The sequence below is a fragment of the Xenopus laevis genome, chromosome 8L (genome assembly GCF_017654675.1).
Source record: "Xenopus laevis strain J_2021 chromosome 8L, Xenopus_laevis_v10.1, whole genome shotgun sequence".
NCBI classification, from domain to species: Eukaryota; Metazoa; Chordata; class Amphibia; order Anura; family Pipidae; genus Xenopus; species Xenopus laevis.
This window is the reverse complement of record NC_054385.1, coordinates 118,863,247-118,883,157: the sequence shown is the minus strand read 5'-3', so window position 1 is coordinate 118,883,157 and position 19,911 is coordinate 118,863,247. Positions and strand designations below refer to the sequence as shown.

General features: G+C 43.0%; 2 protein-coding genes across 3 annotated transcripts in view; both read left to right on the top strand.

The window, feature by feature from the left end:
• Positions 1 to 1,641: 1,641 nt before the first annotated feature.
• Positions 1,642 to 3,255, top strand: LOC108699352 (protein FAM135A-like). The gene is made up of 4 exons (XM_018231367.2): positions 1,642 to 1,925; positions 2,217 to 2,330; positions 2,684 to 2,980; positions 3,089 to 3,255. The coding sequence occupies exons 1-3, from the start codon at positions 1,793 to 1,795 to the stop codon at positions 2,887 to 2,889; spliced, it is 453 nt and encodes a 150-aa protein (XP_018086856.1). The 5' UTR covers positions 1,642 to 1,792; the 3' UTR covers positions 2,890 to 2,980; positions 3,089 to 3,255.
• A 9,244-nt stretch (positions 3,256 to 12,499) lies between these two features.
• rprd2.L (regulation of nuclear pre-mRNA domain containing 2 L homeolog) overlaps positions 12,500 to 19,911 on the top strand; it is a 57,291-nt gene continuing 49,879 nt past the window's right edge. For both annotated transcript variants that reach the window (XR_001932762.2, XM_018231353.2), the window contains exon 1: positions 12,500 to 13,010. Coding sequence is in view for 1 of the 2 variants with exons in the window: in XM_018231353.2 (XP_018086842.1) it covers positions 12,824 to 13,010 (187 nt within the window). In the remaining variant the exon portion in view is untranslated. The remainder of the gene's footprint in view (positions 13,011 to 19,911) is intronic.

Below are 19,911 nucleotides of genomic sequence, written 5' to 3'. Positions count from 1 at the left end.
GTATCCTATGGATGTATATTTTATTCATAGAAATCGATCATATAATATTCTTAGAATATTAAGTCATAGAGCAGAATAGCAACAACACCCCAGTGAACAAAAATAAATTCTAATATTGCTGCTGTTATTTTGTGTTTCAATGGACAGTTTTACATGACTCAACATTGTGTGTTTTTATTGTGTAGATTATTGCATGAGATCAGAGAAAAGAAACTCCTTTGGGAGCAAGTTATACCTACGTGCAAAGTGAATCAGAACAATCCTACTGGCAAGTTATACTTTGATTTTTTTCATTAGATTTTGAATGACTGAGTGCATTACTTTGATTATATTGACTTTTTCTATTTTATTTTATTATAGGTTCCAAAGACAACTCCAGTAGTGAAGATGATGGAACACATCTAATAGTCTGTGTACATGGCAGAGCTGGTAAGTAAAAAAATATTTTAAGATTGGATTCTGAAGCCATGATATACCATTGCCTTGCCCTGTTAAAAAACTGCTTTTTTTCTACTCTAGGTTCCGAACATGATCTTGTATTTGTAAGACCTTACATTGAGTGTGGAGTAACACATGGGAAAATGGACTTCCTAATGTCTATGTACAACAAGGTACGTATGTCTTTGCATCTCTAGGGGATCATCTCTATTCCTATATGAAATTGTTCAAACATTATATCCACCTCAGCTCAATGTAAACTAGTAGGCACTGATGATAACATGTAACTATCCTTACATATGTATCATTTTATCATCAGCATTTTATGAGTTTATTGATGATTAATATCAAATGATCAGTTGCACTGGGGCCCATAAAGATCATTTTGACATATTGCTGTAACAACTGATCTGTAACAAATTGACACTATTATAGATCGATCAATGCAAATCCTTTGGAAGAAAATTTTCTTCTGTGGGGGTTTGCTATGCAAAAATATATAGAAAAATGATTAAATTGCATGAAAAATATCGCAGCGACAAGACAGGAAGTGCATAGGTCTTCGAAGATTATTGTTGCAGATTGTTAGCAGATAGGCCCTTTATTATTGCTATTTTATATGCTGTTATTATGGCAACTATAATGTTTTCATTAGTGCCGGTCTCTGTGCATGTCTTGCTTTAATCCTGATGCAATATTTATTGTGTTTTTTTTCATGTCTTTACAGGAATGCACCTCTGCTGATATTGATTGTTTAGCCAGCGTTCTCCTAACTGAAATATTAGAGCATATAACAGGCAAAAAGCTCATTATTACCAGAATCAGGTACAGCAATTAGCAATAATCTCTATATCTCTATATATTAATATGTATGATTTGTTTTAGTAATGTTACTTTCTTCTCCCCGCAGCTTTATTGGCTTCTCTCTGGGCGCTCTGGTAATTCGCGCAGCTCTTTGGAGACCTGAATTTGAAGCCTTCCTTGGAAACCTGCACACGTTCCTCTCCTTTGGTGGACCACATATGGGACTTATGTGCCACAGCAGGAATCTGTTTAGAACTGGTAGGGATTTACTGTCTACTTTGTTTTATTATTGACAAGTAATTCAAAGATTAGAAACAACAAGACATATATGTACATGGATTTAGCTTACATCAAGTATAAGGGATATAAAATTATGACAGGTCAAAAGTAAAAAAATATAAAATTATACATTTTATATCTTATATGGGAAAGATCACGGCTGTATTTTGGAACTGTCAAGATGCAGTGGGTTTCCTGATAATATAACCCTGTACCTTTACCTACATTTCAGTTCACGTTAACATGATTTTATATAATACATTTAATAAATATGTGCATGTCTTTTGTTATAGGCCTGTGGTTGGAGCAGCTGTTTGATAGTTCTGTGTCCGTATCGCAGATGGCATTCACAGATAACAAAGACCCAAGAGAAACGTTCCTCTACAAACTGAGCCAGAAAACAGGTAAGACATTTGTCCTGTCTTTTGTATGAATTTCCTCTGTATATTAAATTGTACAAACCCCCAAAATAAAACTATTGTGACTTGATAGTTTTATTAGAAACGTTTGCTAAATATTTTAACCATAACCAGTGAAGTAGTATTTTAAGATATCTGCAGCCACCATGTTAGTGACATGGACCCAATACTCTTGAGTAACTTATTGCAAATTAGTGATTTGATTTCATGGAATATGTCTGTATTGATGCCTTTACATTGTTCTGGAATCTCATGGTGAATGTTATTGTATTACAGGATTGGAGCACTTCAAGAATGTGATTCTAGTGAGCTCGTTACAAGATTACATTGTTCCCTATCACTCCACTCGTATTGAAATGTGCCAAGCTGCTCTGAAAGGAACTAAGATAGGTAAGAGCCTGACTTTTAAACATACGTCTACTGAACGGATAACATGTACCACTAAAGCAATAGGCAATTCTCCACCAGCCAAGACAACCACAATGCCTTGCACACTGCTGTGATCCTTTACAGGTTTGTTTGGCACAGAACATGCAACAGATTAAGGAAAGTAGGCCTCTTGGCTGGAGGAGAGTTGACCCGTGCTAAATAATTCTAGTTGCACATTTCTTAAAAAAACTTTTTTTTTTACACATTAAGACAGTGCACAAATCTTTGATGGATAAATCCACAGTCATTCTTTGTTGCTGTAATGGAAAGGCTACTGTGTACTTATTAACAATGTTCTGCTGTTTCCTTTTCAGGAACTGTTTATAGTGAGATGCTCCGAAACATCCTTGAGCCTATTCTAAACAACAAGAACTGCAACTTTGTGAGATACGACGTCAGTTTCGATCTGCCCAAATCAGTCAATTCTTTCATTGGGCGTACGGGCCACTGCGCATTCATTTCATCTTGGCAATTTTTGGAAAACTTCTTTCACAACGCTGGCCTGAAATATTTTGAATAGAGGAACGTGATGCCCGACATTTAATACTATTGAAGTGCGAGAGACATCGAGTTGCAGAACCTTTTCTACCTTGTTGCACAATGAACTAATGGTGAGACTTATATCTTACTATGTAGAATGTTCCATGTAGTTTAATATTTAGAGTCTGTTTTATTCAACTGTGTTTAATATACTGACATAGTCTTATTCTTACCTACAGATTTTGCACCAAAGACAAATCTACTGTGCAATGTGAATATTAAAGACCTGACCTATAAGGAAAAAGAAGAAGAAGAGAAACCTATGATTATGTATCTCTAGATATGAAACACATCAGGATACCCTGTTTTAACTTTATTAAATAAAATAAAATTGTATCCAAATTGGTTGGCTTCAAAAGTGTGTGCTTTTTCTGGGTTCTTCCTGGGTACTAACTGTATTAGCAAAAGGTGCTGCTGTCCTGTCACTCCACTGTTAGTTGATGACTGCAAGCTCTTCTGACACACTATGCACAGAGGGGTATGGGAACAATATGGGAGGGGATACAACCAGGGAGAGGTTCAGCAGCATCTCTCTCCCTCTCTCTGCTTCAGACAGAGTATCAAGTGACACATAAGGGAGGGCTACGTGATGTGGCCAAAAAGATGTGCTCACTGCTCAGTTACTAAGGCAGATTTTACTTGGGATAAGTTTGGAAATGACTTTGTGCATCTATAGGATGAAAGCTTGCATGTGGCATTGCAGACAAGATACAAGATAAGATGCAGGCAGAGAGGAATCATTTTTGTTTGGTTTTCAGAAGTCAGAAACTGCGGTTCATGGTGTTTGAACTGTACCCTGAAAACCTGACCTGTTCAAAACTGGACAGGTGGCAACCCTAAAATAGGCCCAAGCATTCCAAGTACAGTGAGGCAAGTGGTGTAACTATAGAGGAATCAGAGCCCACAGTTGCAGGGGGGCCTGGGGAATCAGGGGGGCCTGGACTACTGGGTCAACTTCCTCTATAGCAGGGATCCCCGACCTTTTTTCCCATGAGCTATGGTCAAAAATAAAAATATAAGTTGAAGAGCAACATACAAAAAGTTCCTGGGGGTGTCAAACAAGGGCTGTGATTGGCTTTTTGGTAGCCCATATGTGGACTGTGGCAGCCTACAGGAGGCTCAGTTTGGCAGTGCACCTGGTTTTTATACAACCAAAACTTGCCTCCAAGCCTGAAATTCAAAAATAATCACCTGCTTTGAAACCACTGGGAGCAACATCCAAGGGGTTGGTGAGCAACATGTTGATCGTGAGCTACTGTTGGGGATCATTGTTCTACAACATTAAAATCCCCCTCCCCACCTCTTCTTCCTTAAATTGTGTTGTACTTGCACCTGTGTGATCATGTGACAGGGGAAGGGGGGTTGCAGGCAGTGACAGCTATGTATAATGGGCCTCTCTGTAGATTTTTCGGTGGGGGCAGAAAACTCTTCTTTACACCTCTACTGAGGCCCAAACAGCCCCACCAGCCCACTAAATAGTGACTGTCTACAATAAGACATAATTTTATTAAATGCCTACAGCAGGATACCATATATTTTTGGAAAGTACATAATTGTCTAATTCAGAATGGGCAAATATGTCTTTGTACTCCTAAATATTGTATTAAAAAGCTAAGCTAAGATTTCATTCACAGAGAAATAATGGCAAAGGGATGAATAAAGCTATAGAGCAATGGGATTTCATCAATTGCCCCTGACAGGTGGAGTCACCTCAAGCTGCCCCAGTGTAGAGACACGCCCACGTTCCTCACCAGGCACTAGAGATAAACAAACCGTTAGTTCCTGTAGTTGCACAGCTCTGTACAAAGTCCCCGAACCCTGATGTGTGTGACTGTCCCGCTATGTATTCCCTGAATCTGCTGCTGGAAGCGGGTGAGTGAGTGTGCGGGGCAGTGGGGGAAGGGAGGATTTGGGGTCAGAGTGACGGGGGATCCTCTATTCACTTTTTTATCTACATGTACTGTTTTGAATTGGACCCTTGATACTGGTGTGGTTTTTTGGTGAAAGATAAAAAAAGTTTAATTCTCATGTCTCATTGGCCAGAGGTAGTCACATGCCCTTCTGGTCAATGGTGTAACATGGGAACCACTGCCTCCCTGTGCTACTCTCACATACAAGCCCCCCTTTCACCAAAAGCTGCCCCCCCCCACTCCAGCTCTAGATATACAGCAAGTACTGGGGAGGCTCAGAAACACCATAAAACTAATGGTTGGTGCTCACTGCAGGGATATCGCTCATCACTAAACACATTGTTGATGCAGTAAGAAAAGCTTAAACTTTTATGTGACAGCAGGAGCCTGTGTATGAGTTATTATTTGGGTTACTTTATCTGATGTACTGGACCTTGGGCAGAGTGGGAGGATTTCTGAGTTAGTTTTCCACATGGGCAAATAACACTGATCCACATCAAACAGGTGCAAGAGTGACCCTAGTCAACTTTCTGGTATCAAGAAAACCTGGATTTTTAAACATTTAGACAGGACCTGTGTTAGCAACTCCCCCCCTATATTATATATTGAATAAAGTACCCCCTCTTGTAAAATATAAGGATATTATAAGTTACCGAGGAGTTTCCTGACGATATAAAAACACGAGGCAGAAGGCCTCCTTCTAATATCCTCATATCTTGCAACTTGGGGTAGTTTATTTATTATAATACACAAGTTTCAGAGAGTCATGTGACAGAAATGACATCAGAACTCTCCGTTTATAACTGATGACATCAGAACTCACCGTTTATAAGGATATCATTTACAAGATATTCATGGCTTTTGTGTATTATATAGGGATGCACCGAATCCAGGATTGGTTCGGGATTCAGCCAGGATTCGTCCTTTTTCAGCAGGTTTCGGATTCGGCCGAATCCTTCTGCTCGGCCGAACTGAATGCAAATCCTAATTTGCATATGCAAATTAGGGGTGGGGAGAAAATCGCGTGACTTTTTGTCACAAAACAAGGAAGTAAAAAAGTTTTCCCATTTCCACCCCATTTCCATAAAAAATTAGGATTCAGTTCGGTATTCGGCCAAATCTTTCATGAAGGATTTGGGAGTTCGGACGAATTCAAAATAGTGAATGCGGTGCATCCCTAGTATTATATATATATATATATATATATATATATATATATATATATATATATATATAATATCTCAGAATGTCTCTATTTTTATTGTGGTGCCTTTGGACTAGTCTACTGGGTTACTGACTGGGTCACACATTCAGTTTTCCTGTGTGTGGACAACATATGTAGCCTTCAAAAATCTGCATCCACAGGTTGAGGGATCTATTCAGTTAAATATGCCTGCATTTCCCACACTGTCCCTTAGCAGGGAGAAAACTACTCATGCATACTTACCCTTAAATATATTTAAAGGGTAAGTATGCAAAGTAAAGGAACAGTAACACCAAAATTAAGTGTGGAAATATAATGTAGTGTTTCCCTGCACTGGTACAACGTGTGTGTTTGCTTCAGAAACTCTACTATAGTTTATATAAATAAGCTGCTGTGTAGCCACGGTGGCAGCCATTCAAAGCTTAAAAGGCTTAAAAGGAAAAAAAGGCACAGGATACACAGCAGATAAGCTCTGTCATATACAATGGGATTCTTCAGTACTTAACTGTTATCTACTGTGTATCCTGTACTTGAATGGCTGCCCCATTGCTACACAGCAACTTGTTTATATAAACCAGGGGTCCCCAACCTTTTTTTACTCGTGACTCACATTTAAATTTAAAAAAGAATTGGAGAGTAACAGAAACATGAAAAAGTTCATGTCAAATAAGGGCTGTTACTGGCTGTTTGGTAGCCCCTATATGGACTGGTAGCCTACAGGAGACTCTGTGTGGCAGTACACCTGGTTTTTATACAAAAAACTTGCCTCCAAGCCTGAAATTCAAAATTAATCACCTGCTTTGATTCCACTGGGAGCAACATCCAAGGGGTGGGTGAGCAACATGTTGCTCATTAACTATTGGGGATCACTGATATAAACTATAGTAGAGTTTCTGAAGCAAAACACAGCTTTTACCAGTGCAGGGCAACAGTACATTATATTTCCACACTTAATTTTGGTGTTACTGTTCCTTTAAGGGCTAGTCCACACGGGGAGATAGCGACGCGTTTGCGGTCGCGGCGACAAAGCGCCGCGACAGTCGCCGCGACCGGCGCAGGCGACAGTTTTGTATGGGCGCCTATGTAAAAACGCCTGTGCTAACCACACGAGGCGATGCGCTTTTCAACAGTCGCCTGAAAAAGCCTGGCAAACGCGTCGCTATCTCCCCGTGTGGACTAGCCCTAAGAAGCTCATTTGCCAGTAGAGGGACTCCATTGCTTTTTCTTTTTCTGCCAATATTTCTTTTTAGCCACTGATTCCTAAGCTGTTGGGCCGGAACCCCTAGTGGACCCAGAAGAGTGAGTGGGTGTCACAGACAGGGCCGCCATCAGGGGGGCACAGTCGTCCTGGGGCCCGGAGCAGTTTTTGGTTTAAGGGGGGCCCGGCCGTGACACTTTTCTGATTAGCCGGGACCCCTTTACCCAATTCAATAGGGCCCTTACATTGGTGGTCAGCGGCTAATTGGGCCTAATCCGGTTGGCTGCAGCCCGTGTGTACGTGTGAGGTCAGTACGCACGGGCCCAGCCCTATATAAGGTACCGTCGCTTGTTTCCGGAAGAAAGAAGAGGGTGCTGCATCGTGGAACAACTTCCTTGAAGAGAGGACCTGCTGCCACCGACTGAAGAGAGGATCCGCCGCCTGAGGAGAAGAAGCCACCGCCACCTGAGGAGGAGAGAACTGAGGAAGAAGACTTCGCTAAGGAGAAACCAGGGCCCCGGTGAACTTTACAGGTAAGTCCCACTGGCCACCAATGTTATCCCCCTGCCCTGGCCACCAATGTAACCCCCCTGCCCTGGCCACCAATGTTACTGCCCTAGCCACCAATGTAACCCCCCATGCCCTGGCCACCAATGTAACCCCTGACCTGGCCACGAATGATTTTTTTGGTGATTTGTAAAGGGCCCTGCCCCTTGCCAGCAGGCAATTTTGTATTTGTAAAGGGGCCCTGCCCTGGCCACCAATGTCACCCACCCTGCCCTGGACACCAGGCCTGGAATGGCAATCTGTAAATTCTGGCAAATGCCAGATGGGCTGCTGTAAGGTCCCATAAACCGTCACTATTTAGTGGGCTGGTGGAGGACTATTTGGGCCTCTGTGTACTTGGATGTAAGGGCCTATTTTGATTCCCAGTCCAGACCTGCAGCTGGCCACCAATCAGGCCCGGACTGACAATCTGTCTGTTCGGGCATTTGCCCGAAAGGCTGCTCTATTTTTTCTTTAAGTGGGCCAATCCTGATCTCTGCACCTTATTAGAAAGTGCCACTGCCTTTCAATGCATCAGGCGGGCTCTAGGACCGCTCCTGCATCCTCTCTCCCACTGTTGCTCTGCCCCTCCCACTCCTCTGTTCTGGTGCTGCCGTGCTCTATGCAGGCCCGTGCGCTATCAGGAGGCTACAGTCCCAGGCCCAGCAAGATTTAGATTTAAAGGGGGGCCGGCTGTGCTGCTCTTTCAGGATTAGCTGGCCCCCCTTAAAATCGTGAACATCGCTGAAGCCTGGATCTCTCTGTGCACTTCGTTTCCGTGAGTCTTTGTCACTCTCTGTCCCTGTCCCTCTCTGTCTCTCTCTGTCTCCTTCTGCACTGTCTGTCACTCTCTCTCTGTCACTCTGTCCCCCTCTCTTCCCCTTTCACTGTCACTCTGTCTCTCTATGTCACTCTGTCCCTCTCTCTGTCACTCTGTCTCTCTCTGTCACTCTGTCCCTCTCTCTTCCCCTCTCCCTGTCACTCTGTCTCTCTCTGTCACTCTGTCCCTCTCTCTTCCCCTCTCTCTGTCACTCTGTCCCTCTCTCTGTCTTTCTCTCTGTCACTCTGTCCCTCTCTTCACCTCTCCCTGTCACTCTGTCTCTCTCTGTCACTCTGTCCCTCTCTCTTCCCCTCTCTATGTCTCTCTCTGTCACTCTGTCCCTCTCTCTGTCTCTCTCTCTGTCACTCTGTCCCTCTCTCTGTCACTCTGTCTCTCTCTGTCACTCTGTCCCTCTCTCTTCCCCTCTCCCTGTCACTCTGTGTCTCTCTGTCACTCTGTCTCTCTCTGTCACTCTGTCCCTCTCTCTTCCCCTCTCTCTGTCACTCTGTCCCTCTCTCTGTCTCTCTCTCTGTCACTCTGTCCCCTCCCCCCTCTCTCTCTGTCACTCTGTCCCTCTCTCTTCCCCTCTCCCTGTCACTCTGTGTCTCTCTGTCACTCTGTCCCTCTCTCTTCCCCTCGCTCTGTCACTCTGTCTCTCTCTGTCACTCTGTCCCTCTCTCTTCCCCTCTCTCTGTCTCTCTCTGTCACTCTGTCCCTCTCTCTGTCTCTCTCTCTGTCACTCAGCCCCTCTCTCTTCCCCTCTCTCTGTCACTCTGTCTCTCTCTGTCACTCTGTCCCTCTCTCTTCCCCTCTCTCTGTCACTCTGTCCCTCTCTCTTCCCCTCTCCCTGTCACTCTGTCTCTCTCTGTCACTCTGTCCCTCTCTCTTCCCCTCTCTCTGTCACTCTGTCTCTCTCTGTCACTCTGTCCCTCTCTCTGTCACTCTGTCCCTCTCTCTTCCTCTCTCTGTGTCACTCTGTCCCTCTCTCTTCCCCTCTCCCTGTCACTGTCTCTCTCTGTCACTCTGTCCCTCTCTCTTCCCCTCTCTCTGTCACACTGTCTCTCTGTCCCTCTCTCTGTCACTCTGTCTCTCTGTCCCTCTCTCTTCCCCTCTCTCTGTCACTCTGTCTCTCTCTGTCACTCTCTCTTCCCCTCTCTCTGTCACTCTGTCTCTCTCTGTCACTCTGTCCCTCTCTCTTTTCCCCTCTCTCTGTCACTCTGTCCCTCTCTATTCCCCTTTCTGTCACTCTGTCTCTCTATGTCACTCTGTCCCTCTCTCTGTCACTCTGTCTCTCTCTGTCACTCTGTCACTCTGTCTCTCTCTGTCACTCTGTCCCTCTCTCTTCCCCTCTCCCTGTCTCTCTCTGTCACTCTGTCTCTCTCTGTCACTCTGTCCCTCTTTCTTCCCCTCGCTCTGTCACTGTCTCTCTCTGTCACTCTGTCCCTCTCTCTTCCCCTCTCCCTGTCACTCTGTCTCTCTCTCTGTCCCTCTCTCTGTCACTCTGTCTCTCTCTGTTACTCTGTCCCTCTCTCTTCCCCTTTCCCTGTCACTGTCTCTCTCTGTCACTCTGTCCCTCTCTCTGTCACTCTGTCTCTCTCTGTCACTCTGTCCCTCTCTCTTCCCCTTTCCCTGTCTCACTCTGTCCCTCTCTCTGTCACTCTGTCTCTCTCTGTCACTCTGTCCCTCTCTCTCCCCCTCTCTCTGTCACTCTGTCTCTCTCTGTCACTCTGTCCCTCTCTCTTCCCCTCTCTCTGTCGATCTGTCCCTCTCTCTGTCGATCTGTCCCTCTCTCTTCCCCCCTCTCTGTCTCTCTCTGTCACTCTTCCCCTCTCTCTGTCTCTCTCTGTTCCTCTCTCTGTCACTCTGTCTCTCTCTGTCACTCTGTACCTCTCTCTTCCCCTCTCTCTGCACTTGCTGTCATTCTGTCCCTCTGTCCCTCTCTCTGTTTCTCTCTGTACTCTCATTCACTCTGTCCCTAGGAACCAGACGGCTTTAATTAAAAACTGGAGAGCTGCTGAATAAAAAGCTAAATAAGTCAAAAACCACAATTAATAAAAAATGAAAACCAATTGCAAATGGTCTCAGAATGTCCCTCTCTACATCATACTAAAAATTATATTGAAGGTGAACAACCCCTAAGGCAGCTCTTGATGCGCATACATTTTTTCAGTTTTACCCCAATATATGAGTGTATGTGTACAAGTCAGGCCATTGCGTCTTTACATGTGGGCTGCTTTGATTATATTTTGCCCGGGCTGCTTTTAACCCCCAGTCTGGCCCTGGATCCAATCCTTTACTTATTTACCCCAATTTACAAAAAGCTGTTACAGATGCAGAATTCGGCTCTAAAAATATTTTACTTTTATTATTTATATACTTTTGCAAGCAGTATGTAACATTAAACAATGTCTAAATTAGAGCATCAGTGCTTTAACATAAAAACATCAAAGAATACAATTTCACTGCAGTATTTGTTTTGCAGTTCCAGGGGATGAATATTTAACCCACTACATATAGGGCAGGGAAAGGGCAGATATGTAAGCGCTCTGTGGCTTTAATAATGCTATAAAATATGGAATGTAGAACAGAACATTCATCCTACATACTTCACATTAGTGTTGGTACAGATGATATACTCAATCTCATCCGAGTATGGATTCTGGAAAGTAAAGGAGCTGGTTCTCATCAGTAGCCACTCTCTAGTTCTGGACTGAAAACGGAACATGACAGACAGGACCTAAACCGGTCCGGACTGAGAATTAGAATAGGCCCTGGCATTTCAGGTACACAGAGGCCCAATCAGCCCACACAGAGGCTAAAAACAGCTCTCACCAGCCCACTAAATACTGACTTTCTATGGAACCTTATAGCAGCCCCTCTGGCATTTGCCAGAACCCACAGATTGCCAGTCCGGGCCTGGACCTGACCCTTTAATTTCACCACCTGCGAGGAGAGGAGGTATCGATGGTAGTAACAAGACTTTGGACTTCAGTATACAATAAATAACTGATGTTATATACAGGGCCCCTTCTGCCATGAGACAGGGTGAGACCTTTGCCTCAGGCGGCAGCAAGTGGCTAGTTACGAGAACTTTAAGAACCGAACTTCCCGGTTTTAACCCGGAAATTCGGCTCAGCTATTGCAGAGAGCGCCATCGTGCTTAGTTACTGCACTAGCGATACTGCCCCCTTAGACCTGCTCCGACGCTAATTTGTAAGCGAGGTCAGGCTCGGATTTGCGGCAAGGCCGCATAGGCCCGGGCCTAGGGCGGCAAAGAAATAGGGGCGGCATGCCGCCCAGCTGCCGTTCAACTGCACCAACTGCGTCGGCGTTTTTTCGCCGGCGCGCTGGGAAGGCGGGCGCTAGGACCGCGCGGCCGCCTGGTCGGACCGCGTGGCCTAGGGGCGCCCAAAAGTGAAATCCGGCGCTGAGCGAGGTGCGGGAGAGGGGCGGCATCAGGCAGCCCCAGAATCGGCGCTGGTTATCTATAAACATAAAGGTAAAGGGTTGTAGGTCCCCCTCCTAACTGAAGCCTTAATAATTTCTTAGGGCAACTTTGAGCATGTATCACTGTGGCATATGGCAGGCACAGAATGGCCCCTCCATTTATTTCAGTGGAACTTCCCAGAAACACGTGGATGTCGAGCTGCTAAATGTTATGGTCATATGTACAGAGTACAGAGTTTATTTACACAGCATCGTCAGCAAGAGGCTTTATCAGTCACTCCCATTTAGTTGCCGCACAGGCTACAATTCCATGTCACAGTTGTACTACGAACTGCGTCACAAATGGCTTTTGCCGCCTCTTTAGGGCGGGAGAATAGAACAAGGCGTGGTTTGCTCGCACCCGCCCCTCCTGTCCATTCGTGCGCGCTCCCGCGCTGATTTCCTTTACGGTCCCATGACGCGGTGAAACCTCAAGCAGCCCCTCTACATCCCGCTAAGCTCCTCCCCCTGTGAAAAGCGGGCGAGTTCTAGGTCTCCGCCTCGTGGGCGCGCGCGCCGACTTTCCAGTCGCATTTGGTGACGCCATTTTTATATTTATTAATATATAGGAGACCCTTAATTTTTTTTTCTTTTGCTGAGTAAGGCGGCGAGGGGCTGGCGTAGCCTCGGTTGCCGTCAGCGAATCCTCATGGTGTGAGATCGGGGTCGAGCCTGGTGCTTTACTACGCGAACACACCCCCCAACAGTTGTTCGCCCTCTTCGCCGTGCCGCGGGGGATAGTGGGTAAACATGGCGGCGGGCGGCAGCAGTAGTAGCAGCAAGGCCTCTGTGGGGGCATTGGAAGCTTCTTTGGACCGGAAAATGCAGTCTGTCACCAACACCATGGAATCCATCCAGAGCCTGAGCTCCTGGTGCATCGAGAATAAAAAGCACTACAACACCGTCGTGCACCATTGGCTCAAGTGGTTCCGCAGATGTGAGTATGACTGGGGCGGCTGAGGGGCTCTCTTCTCCCCTGTTCCCTGACTTTCTGCTGTATCAATTGAAACCTAAACTTCCTCAGGTGATTCCTGCCCAGCTCTATACTCAACTTTAACACAGGAGGTTATGGCTTTAAAGGAGAACCAAAGCTTAACTAAAGAAGTAGCTAGAAATGTTGTACGTTATGTTTTGTGCTTCTGTACCAGCCCAAGGCAACCACAGCCCTTTAGCAGTAAAGATCTGTGTCTCCAAAGATGCCCCAGTAGCTCCCCATCTTCTTTTCTGCTGATTCACTGCACATGCTCTGTGCTGCTGTCACTTACTGAGCTTAGGGACCCACTCACAATATACAGTACACATAGAATAGAAATGTCACAATATAAGGCTGATTAGTAATTAATACAGATAATTACTACATGGCAGCACAGAAACCAGTGCAATTAGCATCAGAATTTAATAATCAGCAAACCTGTAGCATCAGCTTATATTACAGGGGAAGCTCATTTTCTGCTGGATAATTAGTGACGAGCCCTAAGCTTAGCTTCTCAACAGCTGCTCAGAGCCCACTGAGCATGTGAGTGTCACAGACACTTTCCAAGATGGTGACCCCCTGTGACAAGTTTGAAGTCCTGGGTCATTGCTGCTATTGACAAGCTGAAACTTTAGCCTCGTGCAATAAGTTCACTATATAAAATATGGCATTTTTATCCATATTCATTTTTAGGGTTTAGTTACTTAATGCAATGGGGTGCCTGATGGCAGCCTTTTCTGCCAAGACATTAAAGGGGAACTGCTCCCAAACTGAGAGAGAACCTAATTCTAGCTTTGTAGTCTAGAGGCAGCGCATTCCTGGGTTTCCGAATAAATCTCTCGTCTCCACTTGGAGACGAGCGATTTATTGGAAACCCAGGAGTGTGCTCTGTGCGGGGAATTAGGTTATTCCCCGTATTAATGAATAATGGATTAGTGGAATAATGATGTGGAAATCTAACACTAAAATTTAAGAGCAGTGTCCGGGGCAGTGGGCACCCGGGCCACCCTTTATCTATGGTGATTGAGATATGTTATACAGGTATGGGACCTGTTATCCAGAATGCTCGGAACCTGGGGTTTTCTGGATAACGGATCTTTCTGTAATTTGGGTCTTCATGCCTTAAGTCTACTAGAAATTAATTTAAACATTAAATAAACCCAATAGGCTGGGTTTACTACCAATAAGGATTAATTATATCTTAGTTGGGATCAAGTACAAGCTACTGTTTTATTATTACAGAGAAAAAGGAAATCATTTTTAAAAATTTAGATTATTTGGATAAAATGGAGTCTATGGGATACAGCCATTCCGTAATTCGGAGCTTTCTAGATATCGGGTTTCCGGATAAGGGATCCTATACCTGTACTAATTTATGGCTGGTGTCAGAACCCATAAAGCATTCCTATTTTGTGAAGGAGGTCTAAGCCGATAAAAGTGCCAGAGCTTTTTTTCTCTTTGATGTATGTGGAGAACCTAATTCTAGGCAACTTTCCACCGAATATTCATTAAACCTTTTTTGAAAATGCAATTGGTATTGCAAACAACTGGTTGTGTGTGTTTTCTGCACTGCAAAGTTCTGACTCCTGCAATGTAGAGGAAGGAAAAGGATAGTAGCAGATCTGTTCTCTTCTGCAACTGTGTATAGTTCCATTGACAGGCACGGTTTCTGTCTGAGTGCCAGTAAACAGAGTGGAGATTAACCAGAAAAAAAGGAGGAATTTTCGGGTTGCCAGGTTGGCGATTTTCCAGTCAAATTGGGCTACTAATTTAAAGCCCAGGCGGGTTTTCAAAGTACAAACTAGCCAAGGTATGGATTTGGGCCTTTGACTGGTTTGTACTTTGCAACCAATCAAAAATTTTTTACTTGCCCTAATGTGTGTCTCCCAATGCATGTTGGGTAATGTAGTTTTGTTTAACAATTTGCCATCTTCCAAGTTTAATGTAAGACTACAATACCCAGGACAGACTTGTGTAGAATTTGGCAGTTACCAGATTTTGGGCTCTGTACCCCAATCTCCCATCACTCTTAAAGGAATACTGTCATGGGAAAAAAATTTTTTCCAAAATGAATCAGTTAATAGTGCTGCTCCAGCAGAATTCTGCACTGAAATCCATTTCTCAAAAGAGCAAACAGATTTTTTTATTTTCAATTTTGGAATCTGACATGGGGCTAGACATATTGTCAATTTCCCAGCTGCCTCAAGTCATGTGACTTGTGCTCTGATAAACTTCAATCACTCTTTACTGCTGTACTGCAAGTTGGAGTGATATCACCCCCCTCCCTTTTTCCCCCCAGCAGCCAAACAAAAGAACAATGGATAGGTAATCAGATAGCAGCTCCCTAACACAAGATAACAGCTGCCTGGTAGATCTAAGAACAGCACTTAATAGTAAAAACCCATGTCCCACTGAGACACATTCAATTACATTGAGAAGGAAAAACAGCAGCCTGCCAGAAAGCATTTCTCTCCTGAAGTGCAGGCACACGTCACATGACGTGGGGCAGCTGGGAAATTGACAAAATGTCTAGCCCCATGTCAGATTTTAAAATTAAATATAAAAAAATCTGTTTGCTCTTTTGAGAAATGGATTTCAGCACAGAATTCTGCTGGAACAGCACTATTAACTGATTCATTTTGAAAAATATGTTTTTTTCCCATGACAGTATCCCTTTAAGCATTCTCACAATTCCCTTGCAACTTTACTCAATTTCAGAAATTTTGGGGCAAAAAACTGCTGGCCACCAAAATGTCTAGAGGTTGGCCTGTTTTACCAAAATTTATTGAAATTGTATATGATTTAGTGCCTTATATTACCTCCTGGGCCCCCCTCTGTAGTTACGCCCCTGGTGACAGGCATATCTGTCCTATTTTGCTATATGGAAAAAATATGTGAAACTCAAAATTTGAAAGACCTATTTTCACATATATTCATTTATTTGTTTAGACTTTTTTTTGTCCACTGCACATGTGCTATTTTTGGGCTACTTTTGCAGTGCCTCTTAGCTAGTTTTGGGTTTGTTTTGTAGCTGACTTTGGCTGCTTTTGAAAATTAGACCTGGCAACCCTGGGGCTGATCGTTACCCCATGAACCTGCACTCAGGGGAAGCAGTGCCTGTTGATGCAGCTCTATGGAACTAAGAGGGGTCCACTTATTTTCCCCTTGCCTACAAAAAATGGAGGCAGAGCGAAACGGAGCCAATGCTCTGTGACTAAGCCCAGAAAGAGCTAAACACACACGGCTTATATATAATTATAAATAACATAAAAAGCCATGTAATATTTTCAATTCATGTATATTGGAAAGCTGCTGCATTTTGCTTTCATCTTCCCACAACGGCACTGATTATTATTTAAAGGGGCCGTGTTGGAAACGGTAGTATTTTCTTTATAGGTGAATGAAAGGCATTTATATAACTATGACCCCCTGCATGGGCCTTCTGACTAGTGCCGAACCCCAGTACTGCCCCATTTTCCTTACCTGATCAGTAAAAAAAAAAAAATTTGTTTGTTCGTTTCGAAAAAAGTTTTGCTAAGTCTTTATTAAGAAACCGCTTGCGTTCCTCTTCAGAAAAGGCGATCGGCGATCCATTGTGCAGGGCTCCATTTCTCTTCCCTGCCTTCCTTATAGGAGATGGCCAGTGAGGAGAAATCGAGCACCGCACGATGGATCACCAATTGCCTTTTCTGAATAGGAACACAAGCGGAGTTTCGGTAAGTTATTTCTTAATAAAGACTTAGAGATTTTAAAGTTTAATATGTGTTGGCATCGCTTTGTCGTAGCTGTTACTAGTTCTTTAAAGGGCATCTGTTGTGGGAATTTACTTTTTTTTTTTTTTGCCCCCACCAATCTGGACCAGGAAGGGGACATAAAGCATTACAGGCCTGGGGAGCAGTGAGATCTTTCCAGGGAAAGTAACTTATAATAATGCCTTTCATTTTCTTTTAACGGATATATGCATGAATTATCAGTACATTGATTTGCTGTCCTACAAACTTGAGGACCCAGATTAAATTGCAATGAAGTGTTTGTGTCATCTACCCAATGTCACATGGGTTTTCTCTGGGTCCTCCAGTTTCCTGACAAACTCCAACTAAAAAAAAAAAAATTGTGCTATATCAATAGTTTAGGGAAAAGCTGGAATAGAGTAAGTAAACGAATTTCATGTCATCAGGGCGTTAAGCACCTTATTCCTGAATATTATTGGTTGTAAAGCTAAATAGGGTATTTGAATTTAGAGACTTTGCATTCTCCTATCTCCAGGTGGTCAGGTAGCTGTGCACTGGTATCGGACATATAGACAGCTGATTACAATTGGTCATACGCTGGGAAGCCTATTGTTACGTGTGTTCATGTCTGTGGCCCAACCCATTATATCTGACCGGAAGTGAAGAGAAGCTGCTTAATCTCCCACTTCTTCATCTGCTCGTGTAACCTGCACATGTTGATAAGGTGCATCGATTTTGTTGAAGTTGACCCTTGAGCTCAGGCATGTGGATAGTATGGTTACAACAGGCATGTCAGGCACCTATTACCTAAGATTTGTCTCCACACTGGATGTGTAGGCTAACAATGGGCCAGAGTGCTTGATAGGGGACTTTTATTAGGGGTGGTTTACCTTTAAGTTAACTTTTAGTTGAAATTTGACCCTTGATAAAGGATCTTTCCCAATCCTGCAGCCATCCAGATGAAACTACCCCACATTGGGTGTTAAGGGGTACAGGGTGTTTTCAATTGAAAGTTGTTGATAGGCATTCTCCAAAATAGAGGACTTCAAGCCCAAGTACATGTAATGAAGGGCAGTTTTATTAGGAAAGTGCAGAATTGAAAGTGATTGGAATGGATTGGATTGGAGTCGTACAGAGAAGTCTCAACGGATGTTTTAATTAGAAAAACAGAATTTGGATTTCGTGTTTAATTCTGAAGGGCTTTTATTACGTTACTTTTAGTACCGTTTTTTTAGTGTCTGGGCAACATGTCCCCTTTAACCAGATGGTCCACCTTTAACTTACCCACGTGAACTTTTAGTATGATATACAATGGCTAATTCTAAGCAACTTTTCAATCGGGCTTCATTTATTTATTTTTTTATAGTTTTTGAATTATTTGCCTTGACTTTACAGCTTTCAAATGGGGGTCACTGACCCCATCTAAAAAAGAAATGCTCTGTAAGGCTACACATTAATTGTTATTGTTACTTTTCATTACTTGTCTTTTTATTCAGGCCTCTCCTATTCATATTCCAGTCTCTTATTCAAATCAATGCATGGTTGCTAGGATAACTTGGAGCCTAGCAACCGGACCGCTGAAAATGGAGAGCTGCTTAATAAAAATCTAAATAACTCAGAAACCGCAAATAATAACAATGAAAACCAATTACCAATTTTCTCAGAAGATCACTCTCTACATCAAACTAAAAGTTAACTCAGAGGTGAACAACCCTTTTAAGGCTTGTGCATGCTGCTGATTACCCATTGGTTAAATAGGTTTTGGACTAGAGGAAACTTCTGGGAATATACAGGTACAAGTGACAAACCCTGATGGTCTTGTTGCAATTTACAATTGCCGTCAGTGTTTAGATATAGACTTGGTTTAGTGTGCTTTGAACTAGTTGTTCTGCCTAGAAATACTGTACAAATATCAGATCAATTGTCCAGGAAGGTCCTCTTCCACTATTGTTTTAATAATCTCCTTTTTTAAGTAATAAGGCTGTGCCTGATGGTAGGAAGACTAGCAGAAATCCTCATAGCTATTGTATTGTTTCTGTTAAATTTAAGTTATGGTTAGGGTTACGGAAAGACATTTTATGAGAAAAGATCTCATACTTATAATGTTAGGCTCTTGTCTATTTATGTATGCTGTGATTGGGTTACTATTTTTATTACCATATGGGGAAAAAGTACACCCCTCTACTGTGAGCTGGAGAAGTAGCTTCAACATTAAAAACTAGGGATGCAAAGAATCCAGGATTTGGTTCGGGATTTGGCCAGGATTCGGCCTTTTTTCAGCAGGATTCAGATTCAGCCGATCCTTCTGCCTGGCCAAACCGAATCCGAATTCTAATTTGCATTTGCAAATTAGGGCTGGCAGGATAATCACACGACTTTTTGGTCACAAAATAAGGAAGTGAAAAATGTTTCCCCTTCCCACCACTAATTTGAAAATGCAAATTAGGGTTAGGTATTCTGACGAATCTTTTGCGAAGGATTCTGGGTTTCTGCCGAATCCAAAGTAGTGAATTCGGTGCATCCCTTAAAAACACTATCATTAGTATTGTTTTTTTCTATTGATATAAGTAACCGTGAACATAGTAATACAGCTGTGGGATTCGTTATCTGGAAATCAGTTACCCAGAAAGCTTCCAATTATGAAAAGGCCATCTCTCATAAACTCCATTTTATCCAAATAATGCATATTTTAAAAATGATTTCCTTATTCTCTGTCATAATAAAACAGTAGCTTGTACTTGATCCCAACTAAGATATAATTAATCCTTATTGGAAGCAGAACCAGACTATTGGGCTTAGATCATTTTCTCGTAGACTTAGGGGCACATTTACTAAGCTCAAGTGAAGGATTAGAATGAAAAAAACTTCGAATTTCAAAGTTTTTTTTGGCTACTTCGACCATCGAATTGGCTACTTCCTGACGATTCGAACTAAAAATCCAAAAAAAAAAAATCAAAACAAAAGGGAGCGTAAGGTTTGCCATAAAGATACATTTTTGAAAACATTTCATGTACAACAGGCACTTTTTTATGATGATGCTGCTGCCAGTTAGAGGATCTGTGAAATGCCCAATTTATTAAACATGTTCACACTGAAATGTAAATATTCACTTTCTAAAGGACCCTTAATAGTTA